The sequence below is a fragment of the Habropoda laboriosa genome, unplaced genomic scaffold (assembly GCF_001263275.1).
Source record: "Habropoda laboriosa isolate 0110345459 unplaced genomic scaffold, ASM126327v1 scaffold225, whole genome shotgun sequence".
Taxonomy (NCBI): domain Eukaryota; kingdom Metazoa; phylum Arthropoda; class Insecta; order Hymenoptera; family Apidae; genus Habropoda; species Habropoda laboriosa.
The window spans coordinates 705,217-731,557 of NW_017100368.1; the positions used below are offsets into that span (position 1 = coordinate 705,217).

Here is a 26,341-nt window from a genome sequence, read left to right on the forward strand (position 1 = left end):
TGAAGAATTCAACGGGTAATTGAATAAATATGGACCACTTGAAATTTTATATCAATACTGAACCTATTATCGACGTTTCCATTCGAGAATTAATACCCAAAAGTTTGAGGAACAAAAAATTTTCTAAAAAATTTCTCTCAAAATTCTTACGTTCCCTGCAACGTATAGCGGTACTGAACTTCCAACCGATAGTGTACACTGTACATTTACAGAATACAATCCGTACACTGAAACAAAGCACGAAAATTCCTTTTAAATCATTCAGGGCCGTCGAAACGGCCAACAGAAAAATCAGGATCGAATCCAGGCCAGTGTCAGAATCCTATTATGGACTTATTAGGACGTCTAGGTAACCGCCCCATATGCTGCTTCAAAAACCCATACCAGACTCCCATATAGAATTACCAGAGAGCATCGTCTCCCTCTTCACCGTCGAATTCTCTGTCTGTCAGTGCTCCGGATAATCATTTTACTTTAATAGACTCTGATCGGCCATTCACCGCTAGAGACATGCTGTTTGCGCTTAGGGGCGCGTGCCAAAGATTGAAAAGAAGCTCCCTAGAGAGCAGTTTCCCGTGACTTCGCGAAAAATCTCGATCGTCCGTCCGTGTTTTTCATCTAAAATGATGTACGAGTAGATTTTCTAAACATTTCGCACAGACTGACCGCTTTCACGCGGTTCAATTCGAAGTGGCTGACGCGTGGGTGAAGCACGTTGTTGCTTCCGGATCGATCTTGACTGGTGTCAAGAGGATTTCCAATGTTTCGTAGAATCTTTGTGCGCCTTTTGTCGGAGATGGACACGTGTGAGCGTGGATTGGAGAAAGAACGACGTTGATCCATCACGGGAAGGCTTGTTAGGGGCTATTGTCGCAAATATAGAGATTCTGCCCTATTTTTGCCGATATTTCCGGATTTTCTAATTTTCCGATAGGACGAGAATTTATGTTTTATTCTATGCAAATTATTCCACTCGATGCTCAGTTATTCCACTTATTTTATTTTATTTATTCTACACAGGTCATTCCACTCAATCTTTTTTTTCTTTAATTTAATATTGTTGCATCTTAACGCAAGCTAAATTCGCTCCGTTCTTCTCCTATAGAAAGCGGAGCGTTGCATCGTCAAATGAAAACGATCTCCGCTCCGTTTTTTGTCTAAATATTGAAAATTAAAAATTTAACATTCTTTGAATTTCCTAAATTTTGCTACTTCGTTCTTTTTTAGCATCGTTACTAAATTCCCTCCTTTTTTTCTCTTATAGAAAGCAAAGCATTGCGTCGTCAAACAAAAACAATCTTCGTTCCGTTTTTTGTATAAATATTGAAAACTGAAAATTTAACGTTCTTTCAATTCCCTAAATTCTGCTATTTCATGTGATTTAAATAATCATTCTTTTTTATAGTCGTTGAGTCTCTGTGATGAAACGATTCAGGAATTGCTGCTTTTCTCGATACAGGGCGGTGCAGCGTGAATTAAGAAGTCATTTTCAAATCGATTCTCAACGGTCATAAGCGCATCAGAAGGATCCCTCGTGCCGAAAGGATTACAGGCTTGATTATTGACACAAGGGGTTGGTCGGTCTTAGGCGGAGCCCCTTTTTCGCGTCTGGTGACACCCTATATGTTTGAACACATTTGTTGATAACCCCTTCACGATACCAGGCGTATTGAGTTACAGGGATTTATAGGAGTACAAATAAAGGATGCGTCGGAACATTTAGGGCGCAACATTGATTCCCATACCGCAAGATCTCGTTGAAAAAACTCTTAAAAGGACATTCAAACAAATTTACTCGTCTTGATTCGAAAAATTAGAAAATTCATCTGGACACTGTCATACGTGACCAATTTCAAACGATGACCAACAATTTTCTATTTAACACACGCCCATTTCGAAGCGGTCTTTTTTAATTTATTAGAGAGCCAGATTGGGGTCAGTTTTTAAAAATTGCAAAATTTATATCGTCCACGCGTGCCAAGCATCTAGTGTAGAGGATCTTCTCAGCGGGACGTCGAACAGTTTAAACGGCGGGCAAATTTAATTTATGCAGTATCCTAAACGGCTACCAACCCCTTTGTACTGCCGGTCGAAAAAGTGGTCGCGTGTGTTCCAACAAAACGACGGAAGCAACGACACTTTAATGAGGAGGAATAAATGATCGAACCCCTTTTGTTCTGCGATCACATTATTTTCTCCTGATGGCCCTCTTTGATATTCTAAAGTTAAAAAAAAAAGTGAAAAGATTCCATATACATTAACCCTTTATCACACGGATACAGCACACCCTTTATTGCAATTAAAGAACCTTATATTGCCCAATCATGAAATTTAAAAAAAATATAACAAAGTGTAAAATTATAAAATTTTCGTCATAGTTAAAGGGTGAACGAAGCAGAAGCGGAGAAATCTAGGCAGAGTCAACTGCTAGCACCAATTTCAACAAAATAGACTCTATTCCATGTGATATCCTAAATTGAGACAAACTGGACAGAGGGAAAACGATTAAGTGGAAACCTGAAAAAAGCGCATCTTCCAAGAACCAGACAGAAGAATACAAATTCCTTCTACACGGTCGAGTCTCCAACAATCAGACACTTCCTCCATAGAGGCTAATAAGACCGACGAGAAACCGTTCGATCACGTCGTCCCATCCAAAGGTGACGTCCAAAAACGTCACAAACCACCAGCAGAACGAGCGAGCAGAAAACGTGAATAAAAGAACCTGTATATAAAAAAAAAGGAAGCCAACGTATATAGGGAAAAAAAAGGATTCGAGTTGAAATGTCGTCGATCCAGGAACGCGATAAGTCATAAATAGACGCATAGGTGTAACAACTTGTGCACGCCTATCCGGTGAATTTGCAGCTGAGAGGATACGGGTGCCCTAATGGCCGAAAATTCATCGAAAAAATTTATAATGGTGACCAACGAACCACCCCGCGGTGGAATTGAGACGAGCAGTCAGGTAAGCAGAGAAAGAAAATATAAATGCTCCCGTATCGTGGAAAGATTTTACACGACGATAGGGAGGAACGTATATATTTTTTTTCCTCTCTCCCTCCATCTCCACGTGGTTTGGCCAATTTAAATCAATTTAGCTGCCACCCCCCTGCTTAAACGAGCCTCAATTGGCGCACAATGAAAATTTCTTCGGGGGTTCCTGAAACAGGGGACCCAGGAAGACTTGGAGCACTTAAATCTTTTTAGCTACAGAGCGCAAGGATCCAAGGGATATTCGAGTTGAGAGGCAGGATATCGTTTAATCGGACGTTTCTGATTAAGGGTTAAGGGGTTACACCACCTTGTCGATCTTACAACATCGACAAAATTACTTTTTACTATTTTTATTTGTTAGAGTAAAAGGTTTTTTTGAAATTCAAATAATTGGCGAAGTTGAGCACTAAAAAGGGCTCGTTGTCACTGAGGACTTATGTCAGGTATAAAGGCCTGTATTTGAAGTCTTTTCACTAACAGTAAGTGACGCTTAACATTTCTCTTTTTATGTTTCATATGTCAAATAATCGACGAATTTACAGCGCTAAAAGGGACTGCACGTTAGGTCAGGTATAAAGGTTGCATTTTTAATTTTTTTGACAGACTATATTAGAAGTACCGTTGCAAACAGCTGTGTTTAGTCTCAAAGACCAAACTTGCAGAATTTATTATAATATTAAATTAACAATAGTAAGTATACTAGTCGGTTCTGACTAAGGGTTGAGGATTTCAAATGGTTGAAATATGAGGAATGAAAAATGTATATATTTTTCATTCGTCAAATGGGGTGGAAATAGGAAAGACGAAGCGTTTAATTTGATAGAAATGAAAATGATTCGACACGTGATCAGGAAGGCGATATCGATTGCTCCCTCGTTTTGCTCGCTCGTTACGAAGTTACCTCGAAGCTCTTGATGGGATGCGAGCGTTGTGTCGCAGCCGATAGCAGATAAGATCCTGTTTGTGGACTTAATGAATGTGAGAGAATCGAGAAGATGATGGGCAGGTAGAAACCGTGTGAAAGTGGGAGCAATTGGTGGATTTTAATCGCGGCGACCGTAATTGTTCGATTAAATGGATAATCAATTCCCGAGGCTATTTTGATTGTATGAAAATTCTTATTTAATGATTCACTTCCTTTTCATGTCTTTTTTCTGCTAATAATAAATTTTAACGTACTTCGATGATTTTGTTGATTAATCTTTTCTTTTCAGTTTCGACTCGATTCTTCCTTCGTTCCTAACTCTATCAAAACAGAAAGGCTGTTGCTCTCCACGCAGAAAATCCCATCGTCATAAGCTGCACGGAAGCATATGTCACAACACCCCAGGGACATCTCTCGAAGGGTGGTTTTTTTCTGTGAACGAACCCTTGATTTAGAGGGCGTGTTTTCTAGGGTAAATTCGGTCAAACGCGAAACGTAATGGCTTCCTCTCGCGTGAAGACAACCTGATCGACTTAATCATCAAAGGATTAGCCAAAGCCACGAATGATAGCAAAATAACAAAATTCCTTATTTTATAAATATTCTTCGTAATATTTTTGATATAAAATTTTTCATAATATTCTTCGAGAATATTTCTAAAATATTTAGATTTAGAATAATTTTATCACAGCGCAATATGTGCGCAATGCGTGTGGTTTCTACATAGAATGGTTGATTTTAATGATCGTATTTCAGGAAATATCATTGAATCGTTCGAGATCGTACTATCGATACGAGGACAATGCGAAACTTTTGTATCCGTCTTCGCTCTCCCGATAATCTGTAAAGATGACGTGACTCGCGCTGAGTGAATTACAAAGTTCACATCAGATCGGATCTCAGACCCAGAAGGCAGCAGCTTCTCTTTGAAAAACCGGAAGCAGCCGGCACGAGCCGAGAGATGCGAGCGGGTTACCAATGTTCCGACACCGCTGCTCTTGCCTCATCTGCCTTCTATCCAGGTAAGAATTTTCCTGTGTGAAAGCTGCTGCACGACAAACATCATATTCACCGCTATATTTCATCTCCCTCCCGGAAGATGAAAATTCGAAAACGGCACTCGCGGCAAAAAATTGGAAACGTTTGGGAATTTGGTGAATATGAATTTGCAAAATTTTGTAAATTTGGTAAAATAAATTTTGTAAATTTGGCAAATATAAATTTTGTAGATTTGGCAAATATAAATTTGCAAAATTTGGCAAATTTCAATAAATACCAGAACTGAGATTGAAAATGGAGAATCAATTAATTTCATTGTAGGTACTTTAAGTACCTACCTATTACTTGAGTATTTGAACGAAAGTTGATCTCAGTTTAGTCTCGATGGATAAATAAAAAAGTTGACGATCGTTAATTAAATAACAAATAAAGCTGCGATTGGTGGGCAAATAGTAAATTTCAAAAGTAAATAAATAGATTATGAAAGGACTAAACCAGTTTCGAGACGAGGTAATTCCGAAGTGGTACTTGTTTAATTTTTAACAAATACACCCAATTCTGTTTTTACACGGTTTTCATTTAACACGGTCTAGAAAAATAAATTCAATCTCCTTTTTACACATTTTCATTCGATATTTCGAGTGATGATAGTGATTTTGAACCAGTCTTACGCAAGACACTATCGCGGAACACTATCGCTGTTTTCAATTTTTAATTCCTGAATTCGTGATCATTTTTAATTTACATATGTTACTTTTACTTTAAGAATTCAATTACCTTTTGTTTTCATAAAATAAACTGTGCATGAATGCACATACAAATCAAATTTGCCTTTTTATAAAGACCCTTAATAAAGTTTTTTGTATGAATCCTTATATTTTAGCTATGTTTTACAGATTTTAAGGATATGGAACCAATCCCCTATTTTTCTATGTATGTACACGATGTCTTTTTTTACACGGTTTTTTCTGGAACGTATCTACCGTGTAAAAACAGAATTGGGTGTACTAAATGCATTTTATCCTGTTTCGTGGGAAGTTGACTAGAGCATGAATGAACACTTAGCTCGGAACAGTTTTGTGGTGTTCGAAGAGGCTCCGCACGTGGGTGACAGGTGATGGAATATTTAAGCGCGATGAGCCACCTCCTATGCGCTACTGTTAAAGGCACGCGACGTGCATTCTATGCAAATGGCCGGCAGATGCGCGGATAACGCCGAAAATTTGTCCTCGAACGGTACAATGAGTTATCGCCGCCATTTTCTAACATTCTGCGCTTAGTAAACGCGACACGTAAAGTGAACGAGTCATCTGAACCATTAAATCCAAGTGAAATACAATATGCAAACACTTTGCGTTTCTTACGATCTAACCAACTTTTCATTGTATTATAATTATTATATATTTTCTGAACTAGTTGAACTTTTGCAACTATTTCCTTTTGATTCTGTATTCTAACAAGTTTGTCTCGTAAAATAAATAAATAAAAAAAACTGTACATTTTTATAATTCCTCATTGTTCATCCCCTAAACAAATAAATAATATAGGTAGGAAATAACTTTTCCATCGAGCGAACAGATCGTTTTTCCAGATTAATCCCTCACACGATGTTTCATCACGCTCGAATGTCAGAAACGTCACTCTATCATAATCCACACTTTTTACGGAGGGATCTGCCCATAAAAATTGCGAATCGCTCAGCGAGAAGCCATAAAAATCCGGAGACACCTCGTCGAGTTGGTAACAATGAAATACGAACGATGGTGGGGAAAAAAGGAAGGCAAAGCGAAAAAGCCCCGAGTAAAACGTCCGAGTAGGCGCAATTTTTTCGCGATATTTCCGTAATAATTGTCGAGTTGCGCTTGTGGAACCAGCGCGGGTATCGAGGTTCGCCAGCTTGGAAACGGAATGGCGACCGGCAAAGAGATAGTGTCACAGACAGAAGCGTACTTCCAGCTACCTGTGTGCAAGTACCGACACGGGAACAAGTACAATAGGCCAGTTTCGGGGACAATAGCCGTGGCCAACAATCAAATCAGAGCGCTATCAGCTCGACCACCCACCCCATTCGCGTTTATCCTTTGATCCGCTCGCTTGCTCGCTCGCTCGCTCGTGCCCCAGCAAACACTCCTGATTGCACACCCTCTGTGTTTAAACAGTCCCGAACTCTACCTTCACCACCCCTCTCTCTCTCTCTCTCCCCTCTCCCCCTTTCTCTCTCTCTGTCTTTGTTGCTCTCTGTCTCTGTTTAGATCGCTGGTTCTCCTACAGTCTCGCTTTTTGCACTCCTTTCTTTCATCCCTTTCACCTCTGTTACCGATTCTTCTTCTTCCTTTTAACTGGGCATGTAGTTAGCCTCAGCCATTTTTCTAAGCCTAGCCTTGGAGTTACCGCTATTTAGTTTAACGTGAATCTTGGTTCAACAGATCAGATGTTAACGATTCTCTACTGAGTTCCTTTGATTAGTGACCGAGATGAAAATTGTTTCAATTGTGTCTTTTAAATCTTTATGAAGGCGAAACTGCCGAACGGTAAGAATGGAACCGAAAAGCAGCGGAGGAAGAAGTCAGGTTATGTGCCAACAGAATCGGTTCAGACTATAGATGCGTTTTTGGCAAATCGTTGGAACGTAAAGGCAATTGGACACAGTTTAAACCCGACAAACTCGATAAATAATTATCGAATATTGTTCTTCGAAGTTTTTCTCTGCGCAGGATAGTCTGATTGCCTGTTCCTAGACTAAACCCCTCTCTTCAACCCCTTGACGCCATGGATCTCTCCCCGCGGCGGTGTTTAAAGTTCTTTCTCGAGAAGGGGAGGGGTGAGAGAGACATCAGCCGGTACCCAATGTCTACCCTTTGACCGACTATTTCTACGCTTCTCTCCTACGAGACAATGTCCCACGAGCGTATTGATTCGTGAATTAGGAAGTTACTGCTAGAGAAAGAAACATCTCTGCGACTAATTAAGGGACGTGTATGGCACACCTGTGGACACGTGGTAGGAAGTGAAGCTATCGCGAACACGTGCCCACGTTACGAATCACACGTGCGGTTAAGTTAAGGAAACGCATCGTTTCCCAGCAGAGGTGACGAGAATGCATTTGGAAATTGGAGAACGAATTTTTCGTCGATCTTATCGCAGTTAACCGACCTAACTGGAGAAACTTGGATACATTATCTATAATTACAACGAGTAGGTACGTCAAACATGCACCTTAAAAATACGACGATAGACGTTGAATTTCTTGAATTGGGGACAATTCAGTGTAAGTTAAAAATCTCAATCTACAGCCTTTTCCTTCGGAAAAAGTCGAGTGGAAGTTGAATTTCTTCGAATAAGGATCTCTATAGGGGAGAGTCGGGGAAACACGAACGCGGGGTAATGGCGAATTCGCATATATAATGGTGTTAGAAAAACATGAACAATTCCTCCTTTTGCCACATGATTGCTCGTACCGAATGTAATGCCAGGCCGCCAATACAAAACAGTTGACCAATGCACACTGATCGAGGTAAAAATTATCGAAGGTTTTTGCACCTCTTCATCTAATATTTTGAAGAAAGTAAAGTAACTTATAGCTTTTGCATTTATAATTATCCTAGTACTAATGTTTAAAAACAGAAAAAGTACAAATTGAGGAATAATTTAAAACCAGTATATTTTTTATTTGATGTTTTTAACTTAAAATTCTCTCTATTGTTTTCGTTTTTCATCTTATGGGGTAATGACGAACGAATTGCGTGGGGCAATCTCGAACGTTCGTCGTGATACCGAAAGACTGACCAGAAGTAAAGTAGTGAGAAATTTTGAAAACTTTCAAGAGAAAATAGACGAAATACGAAAGACGAGATACTTTGTATATAAATAATAACAAAGTTATTACCCTCGCAATACTTTGTTTTATTCAACTTTTTCGTTAGGTGTTCGCAATTCCCCGACTCTCCCCTATCAATTGAAAATCTCAATCTACCGCTGAATAAGCCGCAACAGCGTTTAATTAAAGTTACCAGGCGACGCGAGCCAAGGATTATTAAACGACTACGTCCTTCCTCAGCTAAATAGGTGGGAACCGCGGTAACTCCTCAATTCCGAGGACGCGTTCACCTCGACAGATATGTTTGCGTCGTGGGTTCAGGTTCGATCGAAGCGTAACGGGCCGTTGTCTTGGATGCGGGTACCTGGGGTCTGAGGCAAAGGGATGGAGAAGGTAGGAAGTAGGAGGATTCTACCAGGGACACCCCCTTAAAGCGTCGCGGCACCAGCTGATTGCTAGCTCGCTACGATTCCGTGTGATCCTTCCTTACTCGTCCTCCTTAAATTGTATCAATTTACGGGAACAATCTTGAAAATCTCTACGAAATTTCGGATATTAGCGCCGCAGCCCTTTTCTTTCGTATTAAATTCAAAAATATCCAAAAATTCAATTGCTTCTTCAAATTAAACATTCGATGCTTCGACAGAAACTTAACAAAGCTCTCTGCAACGGTGAAGCTACCAATTATTTCCACCAATTTACACAATAATCTCGAATATCTCTAGAAAATACATTTCTCTCGCATAAATCTGAAAAATTGGAAAAACTGAAATAGTCGTAAAATCCCCGAAAATTCCTTTTCTAAATGACACGTTCCGTGGTTGAACAGAGAGCCGATAAAGCACTCCGCAACAGCGAAGCTCAAATAAAGCAGTTATCCAGCAATCAGGACATTTCATCGAACTCGAAAAGCGAGTTCACGATCGCATCGAAATCGCAGGCGTGGTAGGGGAAAAACATCAATAGCATGAAATCGAGGCCCCAATTCCTGAACACGAGCAATAAAGGCCTCGACCACGGTTGGAGTGGTGGTGGTTGGGCACGGTGATCGATTCTTCGGCAGGTCGAGAGGGGTTGCTGGCTACAATTAGCCACCCTCTGGCACACGACGATGGGGAACAGAGCGGATTGGTCGGGCATGGCCACTCCTATAGGCGTTTCCTCACACAGGCCAGGACTAACCACGATCGTTCTAACCATCCAACAGCGGCAACGTGCTGACTCCGGCTAGTACGCGTCTGAGTGGAGGCGCCTCAGTTCACGTAGCGACTCCGTGTCGCACGCATCGACACGTAGTGTTTCACGCGTATCGCTAAAAAAAAAAAAAACGCCTCTACATCTTGGAGGAGAGCTTGTGCCATTGTCGTCAGAAGAGATCGTTTTAGTTGCTTAGAGAAGAAGTTAAGATTAAGAAGCAAAGGTTCCGCGATTCAGAAGATCTGTGGATTTTGAAGACAGTTCTGATGTCAGAGTGTTTACGAGGGACGATGAAGAGACGAAGTTAGGTCTGGGTGATATTAGTTGATTGAAGAAGATTCTGGGTCAGAGTCAGTGAAGTGTCTGAAGATTAGGGACAATTGTGAGTACTTCTGGTAACGGTGCCACTCTTCTAGGAAGCAGCTGTGACTATGGTGGTGCTGTAAGTATCCGACATAATTTTTCTTTACTCTTTATTTAACTGAAAGTATTTGTTCGATTTAGTTCGTTACGTTGAGGATCAATTGATAAGACTTCTAAGTCTTCTTAGGAAAACATCGTAAAAAATTGATACTTTTGGAGCCTAGATGATTCTCGAGGTTCTTTTTCACACCGAAATGAGATGTTCACATTTTTGAAGTACCCAAGATTTTTCAGCTTCTTTTATTTCATTTTAAAATGGAAAATTCGAGTATTCCAACGTAATTCGGAGAATGGTGATGATGAGTTAGGCAGGTAGTTAGCGATAATTCAGGAAGTACGGGGCAGGTGGCGACCATTTCAGCATCGATTTCTCTTCCTGGACGAGCAGTGAGATTTCCCTAGTATCTAATCAGTGGGCGTTCTGCGGGTTTCTCATTGGTGTGTGGGCGTTATCACGGAGCCGGATTGGTCGATGGGTATTCTACATAGAGCTGTCTAGCTTACATGCGCAGCTCGAGCCTCCGTAAACCAGGCTCTGAATTGTGCAAATCTAACGGCCGCCACTTCGCAATTTTACGACAAACTTGCTTCGTAAATATTCTCTTAAATTCGTGCTTCTCGATTTTACAGATTTTTCTCAGGCCATCAATGTCGTATCACTTCAATTTTGATTGTCATTTGATAACATAGAATTTCCTCCATCTTTGTTCGACGTAGAAGTACGATTTCTCAGAACTTGGAACATTATGCGTGGAATAACTTAGATTTCGCAATGTATTTGAAGCGAAATGTTTTTTCTATGAATTTCGTATGGTTGTATCACACTTCACGTGCCACTTTTTACCAGAAAGAATCCCGGATTATTTAACCTTCGAAAGGATCGCAGGGAAAAAAGAAGATAGTCTATTCGTGAAAACACGATTACGAATGGGACCGTGGCTCGCCATTGATCACGGTCCAACACCTCGAAGACAGATTAAACGAATGTCCGCGGGTAAAACGATCTCCCTTTATCTTCAATCTCAAGAACGTTCTCTCCCTGTCCGCCGCGGTGAGGAAATCTTCGAACCCACTCTCCTATCCTCTCTTCTGCCTTCAGCCAGGATCCTTTTATTCGCTGGCGGCCAAATGGAAGCTGACAGTTTACCAGGTATTAATTATGCCCTCTTCTTCAAGATAATACTCCCTTTCGTCACCCTCTTCTTCAACTCCAACTCACTTTTCGCTCATTTTCTTCTTCAGAAGTTTCACAGTGAAGATAAAACTTTGGAATTACTCTCCTGAAATACCTTTCGCGATAATTTTCTGATAATCCACTACTCTTCGAAATTACCTCGTAGCTACACTCTTTTTTAAATTATTCTTCACGATAATTATCCTATGATCTACTACTATTTCCGCTCAATCTTCTAAATAGAGTCGATAAATTTAGGAATAAAGCACAGAAAAATGTTTCGTACATTCAACTTGAATTTCGAAATTCTATCTTTCTGTTCGTTCGAAAATACCTATGCGTAAAAGAATCTTCAGTTCGATTTCATATGATAAATAGAGTAACCACGAGGGAATGAAAAATGAAGCTTGTTCGATATTACGACGATTTATCGAATGAGAAAATTGCTGAGAAGGAAGAGTGATACGATGGCATGAGTCATTCGTGAAAATTATGTCACAGTGATTCGTTTTCCTTTTTCTTCTCCTTTTCCCTGGTCTCGTGACCACGGGAGTGTTTGTTACGGCGCGTGAAGAATGAAACGATTCGCGCGATAAAGGGGGAAAAAAAGAAGAGGAGTCTCGATGAAACTCGATGAACCTCAATGAAGCGCGATAGGACGAAAGAAAACCGGTCCAGCTGGATTTTTGTAAGTCAGGTTTTTTGCACACTCGAGTAAATCGAGAAGAAGAGGACGGAGGCGGGAGATAAGAGGAGAAAAAGGGTGAAGAGGAGGATGAAAGGAAGAAGGGGAGTTAACGTGTCGTTTAGACGCTCCAAATTTAGAGAAACACGCGTTTATCCTTATGAAAAACCGCTGGCCGCCGATTACCTGCACCTGCAATTAATCTTCTTTTCTTTATTAACGAGCTCGACGCCGCCTTTACTTCCTTCGGGAGAATTCATAACAGGATCGTTTTGCTTTACGATTTAACTTGATTGCTCTCCTTCGTCGATTCGAGATGAATGGTCGTTGAAAAGCTTCCTCCATTTTTCTTTCTTTTTTTCTTTTGTAATATTCTAATGGCGAGCCGTGGTACCGAGAGGTGGAAATGTGAACAAGACCGCGAGAGTAAAAGTTTTTCCCGTTAGTAACAAGTAACGGAATGCTTCTCGCGAATGTGATAATCCGCGGAAATGTTCTGCACTCCGCCTACACTGTGTATTTGCCAGTGTAATCACACGAAACGAGGAAAAACCGGAATTCTTGAGTTGCTGGTTATTATTCTGCTGATTTTTCCATTGTATACGTTCTTCGTCAAGAGCCTCGATAACTTGAAAATGGAAGAAAATAGGTTTCTATTGCCATGTATTGAAGAATTGTTCGTTAACTTCATTTTGCAAGTATATTAGACTATTCTTATGTAAAAGAACTACTTTTCTTAGTTATATAAAAATTCGATGATTAAAATCTAGTCATCTGGTAGGCTAATCCTTTCAATTACAAATTATTTAAGATCATCGGAAAAATATTACATTTTTAATTCATACATTGTGATTTCATACATACATAACTCGTTCTCTTTTATATCTCCGAAAATTCTCGTCTCAAGTCTTAACCCTTTCAGTTCTAAATTGTTCAACAGGTCTAGAGAAATGTTAGATTTTAATATTTTGGAGACCACTCGTCTCAGGGACTATGTATTTTGAATCTTTATTTCACTATCGTAGCTATGTGGAGAATTTGAGAAGATCTAGTATTCGAGTACTTTTAATTAATATTGCTCCCATAAAATATTGCAAAAACCATGAAAAATATGCATCATAAAATAAAATAATTATATTGGACCTATTTTAAAAAAATACAATTACCAAGTAATCTGAGAGATATTATTCTCACGAAATATCGTAAAAGACCGTAACAAACAAATGTAAATCACGAGATAAGATAGTTATATTAAATTTCCCTCTGCAACACAATGATTTAAAAGATAAAATAGCCAAGTAGCCTGAGAGAAGTATCGGTTTAAAGCCATGCCTGTAGTGAAGAATTAACACATCTATCACCAATTTTCAAGCCAAAAAAACCCACAATAAAATCCTTCATAAACCGCTTCATCCTTCCCCCAAAAATAAACCTAAAACGCTACCACCAGAAAATCCCACACCATCCGCAAGCTTCCTCGCGAGAATCGGTCTCGCGAGTCGAAGGGCGCTAGCCGCGGGAATTAACTCGTTTAGACGTAATCTCGGGGGACGATCCCCGCGAGGCTAGTCGCGACTCATCGAGTCAGGGGAGGAGAAGAGAAATCTCTGGTCACCGCGGCTCTCGCGTGATATTTTAGCGGGCTCGCGGTATCAGCCTTAATATCTGAAATTCTGAAGGCGCCCATACCGACCGAGGGAAGAAAGGACACTGGTGGTGTATACACACATAGAGCGTTCGCATGGCTCGAGGCCTCCTCGAACCGCAGGACAATCTCCTCGCAGCATCGTCCGCCGATGTATCATCTTACGCCGGTGCTAAAGGCGATGACTTTATCACCGATCCGGGCAATCATTCACCTAGGCTCACTCCACGCTCGTTCTCCTCCTCTTCGCGCCGTCCCTTCTCGCGTCCAGGGGAACGCTTTGCGTGCCGGGGCTGCCTTCCTAGCGTTCTCTTTGCCCTCGCGGCATAACGGATCGGCCAAGTCCAGGCGAAATGCCCGCGCGTGTGAAATTATCGCCTCGAATTCGCGGATCTCCGAGAGAGAGGAGACTCGAGCTTGCTCTCCAGAGGTAGCTGATTTCTACCAGAATTAAATGCTACTATTCTCCGCTACCCTCTTCTCATGGGAATACTTCCGACGGGTGAAGGTTAGCGTCGATTCGTATGATCGGTGTGGTTTCATGCTTCGATGGTTCGTTCAGTCTTCTGGAGTTATTTGTGAGCCGGTTTTTGTTTGAGGAAGATGATGGGGGAGAGAGACTTTGTTGCTGATGGAGGAGTGGAAAGAATTGTCCTGTGCAAGAAAGAGAGTTATGCTGCAATAGTAGCGTTCTGAGATTTACGGCTTTTACGAAAAGTAGTGCTTCGATAGAAATTGCGTGATTAAGGTTGTCATTCCTTTATTTGAACTTATTAATACGAAGTTGGTGTTTTATTTCTGTTTAATTTTCTGCGTGCTTAAATCCGGAGTTTGGATTAGAACAGAAGCTTTACATTTCATTTAGGACTATTTTACTTGACCAAACATATGCTTTCGTACATTTTACTTGCATTAAAGAGTTGGAGGTGAAATCTCATTTTTCAACATTTTGTGGCATAACTCTTTTTTGAACTGAACCCCTCAATTTGTATATCCTGTCTTGTTCAGTTACTTGAAAAACCAATCATTTTCTTTTCTATAATTGGATAATAGAATGTTTGCACCAGTCACTGCAAAAGTTTAGTCAAAGGACAGCTATCATAGAAACACCTATATTGCTTATTTTTATTCCTTAAATCTGAATAGACCCTTTCGAACATTACAAAATTCAGTTTTATCGACAAAAAATCCCCAAGTAAAGTGTAATGTTTCTTCCGGTACCTACTGTACTGACACATTTAAAACAGAACTTTCAAAATTATTTACAGATTAAACTTTACATTAGAAAAACATTCGATATTTTGATAGAAAATTTTAACGTAGAACGTATCATGCTATGATTACGTGAAATATTAATATTAATATTTTCCACATTTAGTATTGACATTTTTCTACTGAAAAAAATTTGTAAAAATATTAGATTTTAATTGTAGATTTAATTTTAATTTCAATTAAATCTATAATTCTACGCAATAAAAGTAGGTATACGAAAAGATAGTACCGGACTCTATTCAGCCACTAAATTTTCCCCAAAATTCCCCATTACGATACAACGTGCGAGCATCAAATCACAAGAGCCCTAAAGCTGTCGTTCAAGCGATTCCACGATAAAACGATCGCGAAGAATCGGTCACGAGCGGCCATTCGAAAGTGTATCCGATCGTGGTTACAAATGTTTTACTGCCGTCTAAAATCGACGCCCGATCGAAATCCGTCGCGGAGCTTTCACGACGTGGACACACGTGAGACGCGAGCAGCACCCGTCGAGAGTAGGTGTTCGAAGATCGTAAACGTCCGCGCGCGGGCTCCACCCGATAAAACCCACGGCAAGTGTTAGGTTCACACACCTATTAACCTGTGCAAACACCGTAGGAGGCGTGAAAAAACCTCTGCACTCTATTGCTCATTTCAGATGGAAAATTGACTAATATCTTGGTCACTCTGTGTGAAATAAATAATCGTGTCTTTCAAGAACTTTTATCTAGTAGACACGATGTAAAAGAAACTTTTGTGCATTTTTAAAAAAATAAATGTCCAAGTTCAAAGAGTAGAGCTTGAGAAAGTATAAGGAGCTTTTTGAAAGTGAAATTAATTTGACTGATTATTGGGTCTACTATTTTCTTAATATAATACAATAGTTTGAAGCTTTCACATTTGAAACTTTCTGCATACGATAAATAATCCCATTTTTGAAGAATTGTTTTTAGAAGAAGCGACAAAATTTTCTGTGACTTCTTTTTACATAAATCTCGAAGTTGAAAGGGTAAAGTTTGTGAAACTATGAGGAGCTTTTTGAAAGTGAAATTACCTTGGTTCGGTAATATTCAATATGATAGAGTCTGTAAGATTCTGTTAAGTTTCTTAAAGAAGAGGTTCTTTAACCCTTTGTGCACCAAATCACTATTTCGTATTCCTTTCGAAACGAAACCACTTTTCGTTCTCCATTCTTTTATGCCAAAACAGTACCTACGTTGTGTGAAATTGTATAATCGACAGTTATTTATAACAGTTTGACTTTTCGAAAAAACATTCTTTCTCATATTGGACCTCGAAGGGTTAAAAGGTAATAAAACACAACACGCTCGCCGCGTCTTCCACTTTTCAAATTCACCATTAAATTTTCGACATTCGCTAAACAATCTAAGCTAGAACGACGGACTGCAGTCACATCTCAATAAACCTGGTGCACGGTTCCGTTTGTAACTTTAGATAGCAGGTTGCCCCTCGCGAACGTAGGCGAACCCAACGTCTTCTACGGCTGTCTTCATGGTCAATGACACCTGGTCGCCGATATTTATAACATTCTCTCACCAGAGACGCCTATTTCCCGTCAAATTGAAACCTCCAGCTTTCCCTTGAAACGCGCGATAACTTACGCTCAAGCGTTCTCCAAGTAACCTGCTCGAATATACTGCGCGATAAACCGATCAGATCCAATGAGCATTACCTGTGTGACTCGCTGCCTCGGGAAAACGAAGGGAGACGAGCGAAGATCGAGGAGTGATTTAATCAACAACACTTCTTCGTAAATTCTCGCGAAAGTCGAAGAAAAATTTGTACCGAATGAAACGCTCAAGTACTTAGATCATACGAATGGTTCATTTGCGCAACGACAACATGGCTGGAACTCCGTGGAGTTTGGAGACCTCGACGAAACTAAATAGGCGCCGTGGGATTATTATTTATGTGTTGATTATAGAAACAGATTGGAAATGTTTTCGACGCTTCTCTTCCGAGGAATTGTCCCTTCGGTGGGCGCGGGTTTCACGAAGAAAGGAGAGCACAGAGAAGACACGGTGACCATTTTCGTGCAGCTTAACAGAGCCACAGATCATAACCGAGGACTTTAATGTCAACGAGAGAAAGGCAGAAGCTGCTGCGTGACCTGACACGAGCGAACACTCACGCGAGAATTTATGCAGAATCGTTGACCGCGGGGTTCCTGAACTAGCTAGACCATGAGAACAGTTCGCGGGTCCCTAGCTGTGTTAATTTCGCAACACAGGGAAATAAACAAGTGAAAATATTGATATGATAAAACGATTTCTAATTCGAAGCCTTTTAAATCGAACGGTCTATTCTCACTTTCTAATATCGAAAGTACTTTTCAATCTGATAAACGACACTTCTAGAATTTATTTTCCAAGCTGAACTTCCTAAAATTTCATATTTCATTGTCGTTTGGTTTCTTACTGAAAATATCAGAGAAATGAGAAAGAAAGAGAAATTGAGAAATTTACAAGTGTCTGGTTTAATCGAGATTCGATCAGCGCGAAGAGCGAAAGGGTTGAAGAAAATGGCGGATAAGAGGAACGCGAGTGAAGGAGGAATTCCTACGTGGCGAGGATCAATCTTTTTCTCAGCGATCGAGAATCGCTCGCGACGAATATAAGGATTCCGGAAAGCTGGTGAACGTGCCCCTTGTCAGGCCACCCACGGGCTCCCATAAGTATGGCGCGAGCTACGGCCAGCTACGTACCATAAATCGGGATTTTATCTCGAAGCTGTCGGCCTCTTGCTACGCTGGCGATTGCGCAATCCTAAATTGGTCCTCAAATTCGATAAAACGAGATTCGAATTTCGCGGGGACTCAAGGTCGATTTCCTATTATTGCAGATATTAATTCTACTAGCAGCGCCTGAATCGTTCTTCGAGCATTCTTTAAATTTGTAAACGAATGCAACAGAGAGATCGAAACCAGTAACAGAAAGTTTCGGTTTTGAGAAAACATAAAAAATTACTGGAAAATAATGTAGTTATTGTCTTCACTATTAACTAATTTCTTGTTGAACTTATCCTATCTTACGATTTTAAGCTTGCATTTAATATATTGCAACAGATTTTTCGTAGTCAATTAGCTACCTATTTGTGACTAGTCGAAGCGGAACTTCTTGCCTTCTCGCGAGGCAAGTTGTTACTAAGAAACGAGAGTTGCCTTTCAATGAGATATTTCATTTCCTAATCAGATAAAATACAATTTTATTAAAGATTCAGATCGACGAAGATATATTATCTTTAAAAGAATACTAAAGCAGTACAAGAATCATGAATTAGCCTTACTTTTAACTGTTTGTACTTGTTCATTAAGATTTGTACTTGTGATGATAAGTCATTAACAACCTTGAACTTAATACGATTAATTAGCCTTTCAGAGGAACAAAATCAAAAATCATTACACGACTCATCGGAATCACAGTTTGGGCAACCGTATGATACCGTATTTCTATTTTTTATGCATTTGGAACGAGCCCAATTCTTGCAAAGTACCTATAACCCTCGATTCACTCTTCTCTGCGCTGTGATTTGGTATATGCATCGCAACAAGTAATGCAATAATATTCCAAGTGGTCCTCCTCATCGTCACTTTATATGTCTCACCGTTGAAATAAACTAACTAAAACACAGCAGGAACTGTTTATACGTTTGCAGTGGGGCAAGTTGTTACGGAAACAACGTGCCCCAAGTCGCAGTAACAACTAGCCCCTACCGACACACGTGGCAATCCCTGAGAATATTCTGCTTATATATTGAAATAGTCTACTAAAATCTATTACAACATATTCTTAAACGTCATTTGATCCATAAGAACGAAACAGTCAATAATATCGACGTTAAATAATCAAAATAAACGAGTAAATAACGATCGAAAAATATTTACTTACCTGATAGGTGCGTGACTATTTAGGTCCTTGCTAATAACCGCAAGATTCGCTCTCGCGGACGCTATTGAAATGGACGACAGAGTGGCGAGACTGACTCACACGGCGAAAACCATCTTTTTTCATTTTTAAGATATAACTATCGGAACAACTTACCCCGGGAACTTTTAATCCCGGTCTCCCCTACATACAGCAGGTATTCCGACAGAAAAGTAATAATTGTATTAAGAAGAAAAAGAATTTAACGGTAAATTTCTTTCGAACACTCAAAAACAAACATGTTCGATGATAAATCGTGCAAAAGTAATATTTTTTACCTTATCTTCACTGAAAAATTTCACTACTTAACTAGCCTTCTAGCCCCGGTCTCCCCTACTCCAAACTTGATATCATTTCATTTTCTTTTTCCTTCGAAAAGTAGACGTTTCGTTTCTTACAATCACAAAATGACGAATTGTGCTTTTTGTTACAGGAGTCGCGTTGGGTCGCCGACGATGTCCGCGACTGTTGCCGGCAACCAGCAACAGCAGCACCCCCATCAAGAATGGGACATCAACGACTCGAATGTGCCAAGGGTAATTATTTCGAATTTCCACAATTACGAGTTTCGCACCATCACGATAATTAAACGTATCTATCGTCTATCGTATTGTTCGTTCTGGTAATTCCCCTGACTACGCACGGGGATATCCAGAAGCCTGGAAATTTCAAGGCACCGCGGTTCTCGATATTTCCTAATTTCCTAAGAAAATCCGAGGCCAGGTATATCACAAGGTATTCTTCAATAAAAATAAACGAATAAAGAAGCTTGAAAATTGTAAAATGAGAAAGGAAAAGATCTTTCAAATTAATTGAGAAATACTTTTCCTTCGAAAGTAATTTGAACGAATTCCAGGTGGTAGAGTACGATCCCTGGTGCGAATGGGCGGACGGCCACGTGAGAAGAGTGTACGGGCCAGATTGCGAAGAAGCAAGAAGACACGCGTCTGGATGGGCAATGAGGAACACGAATAATCACAATGTGAGCATCCTGAAGAAGTCTTGCTTGGGCGTGTTAGTATGCTCGCAGGAGTGCATACTACCTGGAGGAGGGAGGGTCCACCTTCGACCAGCGATTTGTGACAAGGTAGGAACACTTTGAAATTCTTGTCGAAATTTCTCCTTCAAATATTTCCCACCGAAGGATTTGTATCTTACTTGATAAAAGAGATTGCATTTCAAATACACATTTCCAACTAGCCTTGAGCCAAAATGCTCAAATAATAATTTCATTCACCGTTATCTGCTATTTTTACTATTCTAATAATAACTCGTGAGACGTATGAATCGAAGTTCGAGAAATTTTTCGTTCCTCGAAATTAATCACTGGAGCATTGAGTTTGCAAATAATGAAAAATTCGATATTCCATATTACACGAGCTAATACTATGAAATTCATGATAGATCGTGTTCATTCGAATTCTAATCGTAAACAAGTGACGATGAAGCCACAGAGAGAATTACTATTCCAAAATATTTCCAATCTAAATATTTCCAATTTTTGACAAAAAAATATTGGCAATATCGAATCTCAAAAATACTTCAGATTTTCTGAATTTTAAAATAGCTCACGTTTACTTCTATTCTAAATACAAACGACCGATGTTGAGGCTACAGACACAATTCGCGTGTTTTCCAGGCGAGGAAAAAGCAACAAGGAAAGCCATGTCCGAACAGACAATGCACGGGTCGACTAGAGATACTCTCGTGCCGTGGCCATTGCGGTTACCCCGTGACGCATTTCTGGCGACACACCGAGCACGCGATATTCTTCCAAGCGAAAGGACAACACGACCATCCGCGCCCGGAAGCCAAATCCACGTCCGAGGCAAGGAGGAGCGTGGGTGCTGGGAGAAGAGTGCGTGGACTCGCGGTCCTCCTCGCGAGCGAGGCTGCTTTGGGCACCAAAGTACGTTCTCGCCATACTTCCTTATTTATTTCTATACGAAACATTCACGAAAATCTGCTTGGTTAACGTGTTCGCTACCACCGACGCAGCATGTGCGTTCCAGAATGTATCGTCCAGCGCGCTACCCGCTATCCTCACTCTTTACCCATCGCTCAGTTCCTCGAGCTCGGTAAACGTAAATAAATGAACAGGGGACACGAATGTAGCGAGGGTATACGAGACGCAGCACTTGAAAGTCATAGCATATATGTTATGTCGATGAATCAGCCAATATCGAAAATTTCAATTTCGATTATTTTCATTGTATGTTTGTGAAAATAGTATTAACGGATTGGTGAAGTTCTCCTGATTAAATTGAGTCCAAACTCGATGGAAATCGGACTAGTTTTAACGATAATCAGTTTTATAAATGTTGTTAAAAATTCGGGATATTTAATTGATGATTTTTCTTCGGACGATCATTCATCGTTGGGCAGATTGTATTTATAGAGACATTTGTACTTCGCGCCATGTAATATGGCGGAAATTTATACATTACGTAACTGTTTCGATAATTTAAAAATAAGAATTTTTCTTATACTTAATATAATTACTTTGTATTTGAAGAATATTTCCCTTCGACTTTTCAATATTTTCCACAACTTCGAAATCTAGTGTAATAAAATCGTTCACATTTGTATCACCTTGTATATACATATACCAATGTGCATATACTGTGTCGACACATTTATCATTGCTCGAATGCAACGTAACGAAATCAGAATTTTCCATGTTCCGTAATCGAATTCACATGTTATTATATGTATATATATTTATCAAAGGAGGAAAAACTTCGTAAAAACGTTGCTAACCTTGCTCGAAACACGAAAATTCAGTCATTCATCGAGCAAGTGTTTCACACGTGCTATGCCGAACGTTCGAAATTGACATGTGATAAATGCAATTGAATTGTTAACACGTGTTTACAAGACTCACCGAAATGTATAGTTCAGGCAATCGACAAGATTTAACGATGTTTTGCTCGCTGGGATGGTCCTCTGTTTCTTCTGATGCCTTTGATCTCTTTATATACACTGATCGACGAATTCTCGCGTATTTACAGTTAATGTCACTACGAGGTACGAAACGACCGAACTCTGAAGCAATAGAACAACCGCCAAGGACGACGCAACCGCCGCCACTGATTCCCGATAAAGGTTTTGTACACGTTTTACTTCGAAACACTTTACTCACACGCGGCACGTGATCCTTCAGACTCTATACTATCGAATTTGAATACCTGTTACGCGAAATTTCGATGAAAAACTAGTCTGTTTACTGAAATTCTGTGGAACAACGTGGGACGTTTGTCACAACAATTTTCGCGCCGTGTTAGCTACTTTCTCCGCGCAGTGGCGCCAACGTAGATAGATAGCGCGGCAAAATTTAAATTGCAAATTTGAACACAGCTTTCTTAACACGTTCACAGTCCAGGCCGAAAATGCAGAATTCACTAACACGTCCAAGGAAGCAATACGCGTCACGCGTATCTGACAATGAGGGATATAATTATTCTTCGATCTCGCTGTTGCAATACATCGGTCTTCTTGCTCTTCGTTATAATATTACATTCGTTAAACGGTCAAGTTTAGTTTAGACATTTTATTCAATTTTATAATAGTTGCTAAGTGTACATAAATATTTTCTTCTCAGTTTTATCTTAGTCTATTATTTTTTAAGTCATTTTCTTTTATATTTTACTAAATTAATTATGACGTTCAATTGAATTATTCCCTACATGTAAATAACACTGATAATTTAATTATCTGTATAAAATTTTAGGCATAAACTGCCCTGCGTACCAACAGTATATAACTTCTGATTCGAGATTCTCCTGGCTCATATATGTGTCAGGGAACTGTGAACGTGTTAATGTTAATATTCAGTTAATGTTTCAAGATAGAAAAAAAATACCTTGACTTGGAACCAATTCTACCGTATACGATAATCATTTCAGGCTAAAGATAAGTTACTTATCTTTTGCTGTTTGATCTTTTTACTTTGATAATTTGTTTATTTTTTATCACTATTGTTAAACATACGTAGTGCAAATCATAAAGATATGATAAAAAAAATATTTAATTTCTTACTTTCGTAAGAAATAAGTACGAAAATTTACAAGTAATCAAATAATTCTGCAAATCAAAATATTTGAAACTTTCTATCAGATACCAGTCTTTACTTCAAACTTAAAAATTGAACTATAAACAAATTTTTGATCGAGTCACTTCTTTTTACTCAAAAAATAAACATTTGCATGTTCATAGTTTGAAAGAAGGTTATTATTTCGTGTTTCATTTTCAAGAATTTCATCAACTTTATTCACAACCAAATTGACATCTTTTAAAAATAACCATTCTCGTCTCTCTATCAGGATATTCGTGTTCCTGCCCACCATTCGAGTGCATGTGCGGCCTGCAGGCCAACGTGCCAGCTTATCAACAGTCTCATCACCATCAAACTACTATGTACCCCCAACAGACCACGAGTGACACCTCCTACTGGCTGCAAGACACCGTGGCACCACAAGAGAACAACCTAGGTTACAATCTTCCGAATCAAGTGCCCCAAGAAGCCTCTTACCCTGACTTCCCTCCTTTCACCGGAGAATTACTCCAACCAGAAGAGATCTTCCAGCTGGATCAACCTCTGAGACCAGAATTCCCCATGAATTCTCAAGAGGTAGCCAGATCACCGCCTACTCTTCTCGACCTTGGAAGTGGCACCATTAAATACGAGATGAAACAACACCAAGATCAAGCTTATTGGAACCAATTCCTCAGCGAGGACTCTAGTAGCAGCCATTTAAGCATGCCTCAAGACGACAGGCTTCAATTTCCTGGTTTCGAGACGGACAAAGATTCCAATGGTTTCTGTGCTAAGAGACCGGTGAACCATTACGTTCCTGACAAAGAAGTCACCCAGAATCATCATCTGAATAATCCTCTGAACTTCCTAGATTATCAGAGAAATCAGAACCACAAGAACTTCGCGGATGGAACGGTGAAGAACGATCAAGAGGCTAACTATTGGACACAGAATCATCAGGACGATCGTCTAACTTTCCCCGGATTCGATCCTCAGAAAGAGGAGGATTTATTAGCTTCCAGAAGGGACGTGAATTGTTTTCCCAAAGAGAATTGCCAGCCAGAGGGATTAATGGACAGAGGGAACTACAACATGTATCCGAAAAAGGAGAATGGAATGGGTGATCCTGTTCGTCCTAGTCGCAGTCCGATAGAGAACAAGCAATATTCTTACGACGGTTACAGTCAGATGTTCGAACACTCCGACACGAAGAACCATTTAATCAATCGTCCCCATCAGAACACCAATCGAATGGTTCTAGACGAGAGACTCCAGAATAATTATGCTAGCCACGAAACGAATCCGGACACGACGGAAAGACTGTTCCCAGATTCGAACGGCATGGAGACGACGATGCAGTCGCAGAATAGTCCTGAACCTTTCTTCTATCCTAGCAACGATCGTTGCCATTATACATGCGAGGTGTTAGACACGCGGCTACCTCAAATCACGATGAACAACGGAGTGAATCAGACTGGAATGGACAATTACGGGGACGTGGGTGAATTGGATCTTCCTCCTTTCGTCGATTACACATTCGTCGGGATGTTGTGCCCTCCCGAAGAAGACACGTCGAGTTTGCTACCACCTGGTTGTCCTCAGAATACGCACAGTTATGTTCCACATCATTAGATCGTCAACACGTCGGCCGTCTTCGTTTGTATTATAAATGCGAAAATATACGATAGTTGCAGCTCGAATCCTCTTCGTCGATGTTGCGAGAGCGCTCGAGGGTGGCGAGTTGTGTATTTCGCAAGTAAGGAAAGGGGTATTCCTTTCGTTGCACGAGAGCTTCGAACTGTTATTTAAATGAAGGAAATAAAGGAATTTTTGTTAACTGGATATCATGCTGTTGTTTGAATTTATAAATGAAATATCGAATTCTGGCCTGCTTGTTTCAAATGAAAACGAGAGAATGTGATCGCATGTGATTGTACGGTAGGAAAATGAGGGATTCAGAGTAGGGCTGTTACGAAAATTCGAATATTCGGTGTATCGAAGTAATCCGAATTATTCGAATAGTTTAACTATCAACAATTGAAGCCGAATTCGTCTGGTGTTCGAATTAAACAAACAAAGAATTCGTATTCGAAATTGTCTGAATTATTCGAATAACTCGACCATTCGAAATTTTACAGCCTCGATTCAAAGATACTTTTTTATTATTTCAATGAGTTATTACCATAACTCAGGGAGTTAAGAGGACAGAAACAATTAATAAACTAAATTGTGAATTCTAACTGATCAATTTTAAATCGAATTTTTAAAAAACGATAGGAAAGTTGGGGGTTGAAAATACAAGAGTCGAGAGTAGCTTGGAAAAAAGTCGCGTGATTTATTCGTAATTTTATTTTATTCGTAACAGATACTCTCACGATCACAATTGTATGTATGTTATGTAATATTATCATATACCTATTTTTTTTTTTTTTTGCGTTACACTTTCTCGGATTACATGCGCGATATTCGTGATTTTCTTTTTTTTTTTTTCTCTCCTCTTTCCCGTCTCTTCCGTCGATAGAGGCGCCTCATTTTATCATCTCTTCCCGTCTTGATCTCGATCCTCTTTCGATTCGTTTCGTCTTGTCCCGTATTCATTCCTTCTGGTTTCCACGAAGCGGGCGAACTCAAGGGAGACGAGAAACGAAACGGTTTGGCGTTAATCCGGTCGCGTGTATCGCCGAACGATCAACGAATCAAACACGAAGAGTTTCGTCCACGCGTTCCTCGTTCGTTGCCTCGATCCGATTTTCTCTCCGTCTTAATTCTCTTTTTTTTTTTTGCTTTCTTTCTTTCATTTAGCTACCGAAGAAAAAGAGTGCGTGAACATGGTATTATTCTCTAAGGATCGCTCGTGTACGTGTACGTATGTGTGTGTGTGTTGAGTGTTTGCAAGAAGCGTTACTACAAACGTCGACGGAAAGACGAAGAATAAAGCGGAGGGCTGATTTGATCGGTTCAATCGCGAATCCCACGCTCAACGGACCTCGAATATGATTTCTCTCGCGTTTATGGCGATGGTGGTAGTGATTCGGTGTTTCGCGTGAAATCTGCCACACAAATTATCGAGCTAATTGTAAGTGACTCTTCTCCCTTCTTTTCCTCTTTCTCTACAATATGTGCTCTGTTTTATTTTAATTTTCCCCGGGAAAAATCGCTAAAGTTCGCGGGAAAAATATCTTTACATGCGTATGTATATGTGTACGTACGCATCGACGTCCTCTCTTTCTCTCTTTCGAGAACGA

The 26,341-nt window shown here is 40.0% G+C and overlaps 1 protein-coding gene across 1 annotated transcript; it reads left to right on the plus strand.

Annotated features, from left to right (window-relative positions):
• The first annotated feature begins 10,366 nt into the window (after window positions 1-10,366).
• On the plus strand, window positions 10,367-24,728 carry LOC108574757. Its single transcript, XM_017937398.1, has 6 exons — window positions 10,367-10,377; window positions 19,494-19,596; window positions 19,917-20,147; window positions 20,700-20,969; window positions 22,072-22,165; window positions 23,383-24,728. Exons 1-6 carry the CDS (start codon window positions 10,367-10,369, stop codon window positions 24,726-24,728), a joined length of 2,055 nt encoding a protein of 684 aa, XP_017792887.1.
• The last annotated feature ends 1,613 nt before the right edge of the window (window positions 24,729-26,341 follow it).